The sequence below is a fragment of the Morus notabilis genome, unplaced genomic scaffold (genome assembly GCF_000414095.1).
Source record: "Morus notabilis unplaced genomic scaffold, ASM41409v2 Scaffold1338, whole genome shotgun sequence".
In the NCBI taxonomy this organism is placed as follows: domain Eukaryota; kingdom Viridiplantae; phylum Streptophyta; class Magnoliopsida; order Rosales; family Moraceae; genus Morus; species Morus notabilis.
In genome coordinates, this window is record NW_010358079.1 from 36996 (window position 1) to 44857 (window position 7862).

The window sequence follows — 7862 nt, forward strand, 5'->3', positions numbered from 1 at the left end:
TGTAGGTAAGAAACCTATCAGCAATTCTTGAAGGGCAATGGCAAGCGGCGGACGAATGGTGGAGATGGGAATGGATAACGCTCCCGCAGTTATCTTCCGCAGTAAGTTTAAGAAAAATCGTGTATATGTATATATGATTTAAAGGTTTCAAGCATGTATGTTTAAAAAGTATAGGTACATATGTATGTTAAAGAAACCGAGGTTGTAGCTAACAACCCTCGTTTTGAGTATTTAAGTTTTAGAACGTTGCAACAGAGCATGCAACAAATAAATAAATTTTAAACATGACGATTTAAATGATTGATTTTAAAAGGGCTTTAAGATGTACTTGAATTTAAGATTTCTCACGAAATCCGTTTTAAAGTCAAAATTAAATGGCCCGATTGAATTGGCTAGTTTTAGAAAGACTTTTAAAGAGCATTTGAAATAAGAGTTCAAATGCTGCTCTGTTTGAAAGATATTTTTAGAACGTTTTATCTTAACTGAAATTAAGAAAAGCTTTAAGAAATTTAGTGATTCACTTATTTGAAATTATTGTTACAAATTATGAAAGTATTCTTTCTTATATTAAAAAAAAAAAAAAGGTAATACGGCGGGGCAAGGAATGATTCCGTCCTTATCTTCACCTTCTTTTCCGTGTAAGGAGAGACGGGACTGAGGCCCGCCAATGTCTCATTGATGAGACCTTCTTTGTACTCTTCTTATTTTCCATTTAATATAACAATGCATTTTTTTTTTTTAAGGCAAACAATGCATTTTAAAATTGTAAAAATTTAAAACAAAATAAAGTAGAAATCCACTACTATTTAAAAAAAAAATTAAAGATTGCATAAAATAAACCAAATTCCACACACATATACACTAAGGGTATGTTTGGTTGAAACTTTTAGAGTCCAAAATTAATTCTTTAGTCATCCACAGTTGAAATTTGTGTTTCGTAAAAACCATAAAAAGTGATTCTTAAAGAATTGTTGAAGAATTTACAGTTAAAATCAGAATCAGCCCAAAGGCAACTTTGACTTTTAGTTTGTGCGGCAATCACCTTGAAGTACAATTAATGAAACTTTTATAATACCCATAATACCTCTAAAATTAATACTTGTATAATTACAGTTTATCAAACACTCAACTACTTTTTGTAACAACTGTTTTGTTTAGCACAACTAATAATAATTTTTTTAAAAATCTACAGCACTATTAAACTGGTCCTAAATCTTAATACTAAAGGCATAAAAGACTACTTATATTAAAAAACATAAATAATATAAGATTGTTTTCTTTTGTTTTTTATTCTTAATTATTTTTATTTACATGCTTGTCCTCTATTGATATTTCTTTTTATTTTCTATCTTTTTTTGGCATATATGTGGAATCCATTTTGATGAATTATTTTTCTCTTCTCTAGTTTTCCAATTAAAATATTTTTAATAAATATGTCATCACTCAAATAGTTTTCTTACAATCCTTTATATATTTTAGGTTACATGTATTTGATTAATTTTTTTGTTCTTTTTTACTCCACTAAAATGTTTTTCTCGTATATACCTTTAAGCAGACATTTTTCTCCTTCTCATATATACCCAAATTAGTTTGCTATTTTATTTATTTTTCAATATGTTTTATATTAAAAAAACCACTACTAAAATAATTATGTTCAAATATGCACTCATGTAAACGTTCTTTTCTTTTTCATATATACACCTTAATTAGTTTTCTATTTGATTTGTCCTGCTCAAAATATTTCTTTTAGCATGTTCGATTTTATTTATCAAAATATAACGTTTACAGGAACATACGTTGTGATTCAAACGCACATTTTGATATGTCTATTTTTTAAATATAATGTTTTAAATGCAATTCATAGAAAATTATACATCTATTTAATTGTCTTTTAATCTCTTTTACTACTGTGTGTTTAAAATTTAGCGAGTTTCTCTAATAGACTGCTTAGGCGATTCACACGCGCAACACATGCGGAGCACGTTCCCAAAACTAGTACATAAAAAAACATATGAATTTAAATAACAATCTTTTTGTAACGACCCGCACCTCCACTTGGTATGATATTGTCCGCTTTAAATATGAGCCCACACGATTTTGCTCTGGGACTTCACCCCAAAAGCACGCATACCACTAGCAGGGGGTGTCCTTTTCTTATAAACCATCACCTATATCACTCTCTAGGTGATGTGCGACTGCATAACTTACCCTTTCTTGGACCTCTTACCTTAAAGGATTGATGGCTGTCACATCACCCCACCTTTTGCGGCCCAACGTCTTTGTTGGCCACACTTCTGACTGGTACATACTCTGATACCATATGTAACGATCCTAATCTCTCAATAGCATGAGACTTTTTAGAGTGAAGTTCAAGAGCAAAACCGTGCTGGTTCAGGCTCAACATGGACAATATCATACAAAGTAGAGGTATGAGTCGTTACATATGGTTCAGAGCCTGTACCCAGCCAGAAGTGTGGCCAACAAGGACGTTGGACCCCAAAAGTTGGGGTGATTGTGACAGTCATCAATCTCTTGAAATAAGATGTCTAAGAAAGAGTAAACTGTGCAGTTGGCCTACACCATCTCTTAATGGTATGAGGCCTTTTAAGGTGAAGCTGAAGAGCAAAACTGTGTGTGCTTAGGTTTAAAACAGATAATATCATACAAAGTGGAGATATGTGCAATTTTTGTATCAAATAAAGGGGGTTGCTCACTTGTAAGAACACAATATGGTAAAGAACAAAATATTTAAATAACAATCTTAGTAAATGTTCCCTAAGTGCGCCATGTACCTGCACCGCACCAAAATGCTTTTGCGGGCCAATCTATGTCATGATGAGTTCGGCTTTTATACTATACCAACCTTCTAGTGATCGTTTTCTTTTCTAATATTATATCTTTCACAGACAAAATGTATTTTCAGCTAATTGCATCTATGAAGTTTTAAATCCAAGGGGTGAAAAATTTGACAATTTTTCTTTGGCAAATTAGACCCTTCATTGAGGATCATAATTTTGAACACTGCAAAATCCTAAATAATTAATACCGTTGAAACACAAATAGCAGAGAAAAGGAAAAATCTGATACAAGGAAAATGCCATAATTCATTTGAAGAAAAACAACAACTCATACGTATAAATTTGGACATATATATATATATATATTAAATGTCAGTGCATGACACATTGACAAAACAACTCTCTCACATGTGATCATGTCCTGTCCCATGTCCACTATCTTCTTTGCAAGTTGCATCAACACCAAATGCCATTTTAGGAAATAATAATACTAATAATAATACTAATAAAGCTAGAGATTTCCTCCACCTTAGCTCCACTACCCTCTCTATTTCCTTCACTTTCCTTCCAAGTCTATTTGTATATCCTTGTATTGTATTATTCCAACGTAATGACCATATTTTCTCAACTTCTCTATCTCCTCCTCATTTGCCCCTCCTACGATGGCCCCACAAGCGGCGGCGTACGCGTGTAGCCGACTTTCCTTTTTTCCGACACATGTCGTCGATTGATTGGACATTGTCTAACTCCTTGCCATCTAATTGGCTGACTAGTACATCTTGCCATCTTGGTATTCGCCATCAATAATCCCTTGCGATCCCATGGCACGTGTGAGCTCCACCATAACCCGCAAGACCCGACCCGAAGTGTCTTGGGCCGGATCATCCGACATGGCCAAGAGCTCATAATACCCAAAAGGGACCATTGCGTCCGGGATGAGAAGCTCAAAGTCTGGGCCGTAACCGCTGTGGACAGTTGGTTTGGGCTTGGGCTTGGGCCTGTCCGTGAAGGGGAGGTGCTCATGAGTGAAGCTGGCTGCATGCATGAGGTATAAGGCGGACGCCGCCGCTATGGCCTGGCTCCGGTCGCCACAAACAAGCTCACACGCCACCACGCACAAGGGGGGTGCCGAATTCGGCGGCGCGGAAAATGTCATGTGGTGCATGGGCTCAAAGACAGAGAGAGGAGGCCTCTATGTCAGCCGTTATGGAGGCACAACAAGAAGATTGATCTCGGGACGTAATGATTTTCTTTGATACGTGGCATAAGAAAGGCCGGTAAGAAAAACTTGACAAAGTTGGATTATGAAGTCTCAAGGCGCTAGTATTGTGGAGATAATAAGCAGCCATTGAGAAACGCACTTGTGAAGGACTAATAGAAGAAAGAAAGAAAGAAAGAAAGAAAGGAGAGAGAACGAGAAAGAAATTAAGGCTGTGTTTGGAGTTGTTTTTTATTTATTTTTTTTACGTTTTTCAAAAAAAAATGAAAACGAAAGTTTGGCACAATTAAAGATAAAAAACGGAAATGAAAACGATTTTTTAGTTTAGTATAAAATGAAAGAGAAATGATTTTCATTTTTTGTTTCTGTTTTCTCATCTCTCGAATAGAGAGAGACACTAATGGATTTTTTAATACTAAAAATAATCCCTAGATAAAAACTACCAAACGCATATTTAAAAATGATTTCTGTTCGAGATTGAAAACGTTTTCATTTCTATTTCATACAAAAAATAAAAACTCATTTTGAAACGAGTTCCAAACACACCCTAAAGAATTGTGGACTATGGTGAGTTTGAGAACAAGGTTGGAGTTATGAAATATCAATCTGGAGAATTATACAAAGAATATAAAGAAACTATATCGATAGGACATTTATCTTATCAAGTTTCTTTAAATTATTATATTTTATTATTTTTATCATATGACTAAAACGCACCTATTTATTTCCAACCATATAATCCCCATATGTAAATAAAAACTAATGCTATAGGGTTGTCTGCATTTGACAAAGAGGTCGTGAGGGTCAGGCACACATAACACGTTGTATGTAACTTATTATAAGTGCTTATCATTTTCATACTATAACAACCTTTGTTTACTTGCTTTTCGATACGTGTTCAATTTTCCTCTCCTTTTTTTTTTTTTTCCCTTATATGTAAAACAACATTTCATTAATCAACAAGCATGAAACTTACAGATAGTTTAATACAAAAAAATTAATACAACAAATCAATATCAGTAAATTTGTTGGCGTCTTAATATATGAATCTAAAGTATGATAATAGACACAATTTAGAGTATTTCTCTTAGTTCTTTTAATTCTTTCTGCACAGTTGACTTTCTTAAAAGGATTGTAACAAACTCTGTAAAGACCGATATCCGAAAGTCGGTATTCTTTTGGATTAAACTCACCGAAGCGAGAAATCTAGCTAAAAGCATGCAGAAAATTAAAAACAACACAAAGCCCACACAAGATTAGAGCTTGGTGGGAGAACCCAATCAAAATCAATAAAAATAACCAAAACTCACATAGATCTATAGATTTATGAGGAAAAAACACTAACACTGACAAAATAACTGTCTTTATTCCGTATACAACTAAAAAAGAGGAAGAAAATACCAATACGGTCTTCACTATTATATAAATCGACCGTCATAAAATGCGTGAGTGTATTTTAAGAATCGAGTGACTGAAAACGTGATTTTCAATTAAATTATGCTTCTTCTTTCCCCTCTCTCTTTCCTCGCTTTCGTTGACTTTCCTGTTTTGATTACACGTGAGTTGTAAATTGTGCACACCATCAATGAGAAAATCTCTACCTAATTGGATTTTTGCCGCGTATTAACTTTCTTAGTCTCTTTGATGGCTTGGGGATAAAGATCAAGGCCGAGTAAGCAAGGAGAGTAATCATACGTGTCCTGATCCCCATCAAACAAAAAAGGTCGGCTTCATTGATTGGGTCCATACGGATGTCACTATGTAAAAGGCCCACTTTTTGTTTCGGGTATAAATCTCCAACAGAACACAATATTTTGAGGAAAAATAGTAGAAAATAGATCAATATAAAAAGTTTAAAAAAATATATAAATTAATTTTTAGTTATAAAAATTAATAGATCATAATTTGTTAAGTTATGATTTATAACTAAATAAGTTATAGATAAACTTATCAAGTTATGATTCATAGCCATACAAGTTATGAACAAAAATCGTAAATAACTTGTCAAGTTATGGTTCATAACCAGACAAGTTATGGATGAAAACAGTAATTTAGCCTAGTTATTAACTTATATAAATTATTGGCCTATTAATTTTAATTCATCTCAAGTATTGACCTATTTTCTTCTTTCTCCCTATTTTGAGAGAAAAAGACAAATACTTTTAAAATGCACCAATTTTAAATTTTTACTCCTTACATTTAATTAATATTATTTAGTCAAAAAATTATATTAATAAAAAAATATTAATCAAGAATAAATAGTAAAAATTTAGAATAATACATTCAAAAAATGAGTTCATCAATTTTTACAAATGTCTCACATCATGATCAATAGTGACTTTTGTAGGTGCATATACTAAGTGTTTTTTTTTAGAAGTATGCAATTTAAAATAAAAACAATAGTGAAGTTCAGTACAAGTAAAAACAATATCTCATTAGAATAAAATTAAAAATCACATATTTTTAAAAGTTATTTTAAAAAACAAAAAAACAAAACTCAGTAGGAGGCGGCTACTCTCACTCAATTACAAATGGCTCCGTCACTGTTTATAGTATGTGAATCATTTCCTTCGTATTCTCTCTTTTTCTCTAGTTTTAATTTTTCCTTCCTTTGAGTTTGATTTTTTTTTTTCAGTCTACAATTTTGTTGCTAATGTCTTGTGTGTTTATCTACACATGAATAATTTTGCTGTACTGTCTTCTTTTGTATAATCTGTTCAACATTTAGATTATTAGTCACTATTAACATTTTCTAAGCATCTTTCTCCTAACGAATGTATTCAAGACATTAACCCGTTTGGTTCATGGATTAAAACCAGGAGATTAGAATTATTTTTAATTTACGTGTGTTTTTTATGAGAGAAAATACTGTAGCGAACCATAAACTATAATTCGAATCAGAGAACGAATCCTCCAACTAAACACAATTGATAAACACTATCTAAATCTCTTAAACTAGTTAGTTGGACTTTCCTTCCTTCTTTCTTTTTTTTTTTTTGAGTTAAAATTTTGAATTTCATTATATCAAAGCAATATCAGTTTTTGTTACATTCATGACCTGGATATTCGGGTGCTAAAAAGCCAACATTTTCAGCCTTTCAACTACTACTTGATCGCCTCTTTCAATCGTGGTTTAATTTCTTGAAACCACTCGGTGCTGCTATTGCAAGTTCTCTAACTGGAACGTTATTATAACGAATTAAATTCAATCTCCACATCATTTTATATTTAATTCGTATAAAAAAGATATTTGTTGCAGATTGTTTAAAAATAAGTTGTTACTTATTGAAAGTGAAATAAATTGGTTTGAGGGTAGAAAATAATACTTGTTAGTACTTAAGATTATATAATATTATTTGAAACTTATTAAATTAATATAAGAGGACGTTTGATTCATGGATTCAGAACCATGATTCATAATAATTCTCGGTTTCGTGTGTTTTTTGTGAGAAAAAACACTGTAGCGAACCACGAATTATGATCCGAACCATGACACAGATTTGTACTCCAAACACACCTTAAGTGATTTAAGTGGAGTATTTGGTAAATATGAACAAGCATTTAAGATAAAATACATTAGGAGAGAGAAAGCTTATTAGAACCAACAATTTAAAGGTCACATATTTAATAGATGAGTGTACTATATAAGCATAATGACGTAATATACATCGTACTAAATAATCTCTCTCTAAAAAAAATTACCGTGCATGTAGAGGGGTAAAAAGATAGCTAGAAAAGTTAGCATACTGGTAAGTCGTTAGAGACTTTAGAATATACTAGTAAAACGTTATGTTTATTTTCTTTTTTCATTATTTTCTCTTTCATCACTCTATGGCCTACAATTT

The 7862-nt window shown here is 32.3% G+C and overlaps 1 protein-coding gene across 1 annotated transcript; it reads right to left on the reverse strand.

The window, feature by feature from the left end:
- Nucleotides 1-3224: 3224 nt before the first annotated feature.
- LOC21388018 (putative geranylgeranyl pyrophosphate synthase 8, chloroplastic) lies at nt 3225-4469 on the reverse strand. The gene is given in 4 exon segments (XM_010091688.2): nt 3225-3507; nt 3509-3568; nt 3571-3990; nt 4461-4469. Coding segments are annotated over 4 exon segments (642 nt in total). The 3' UTR covers nt 3225-3354.
- Nucleotides 4470-7862: the final 3393 nt, after the last annotated feature.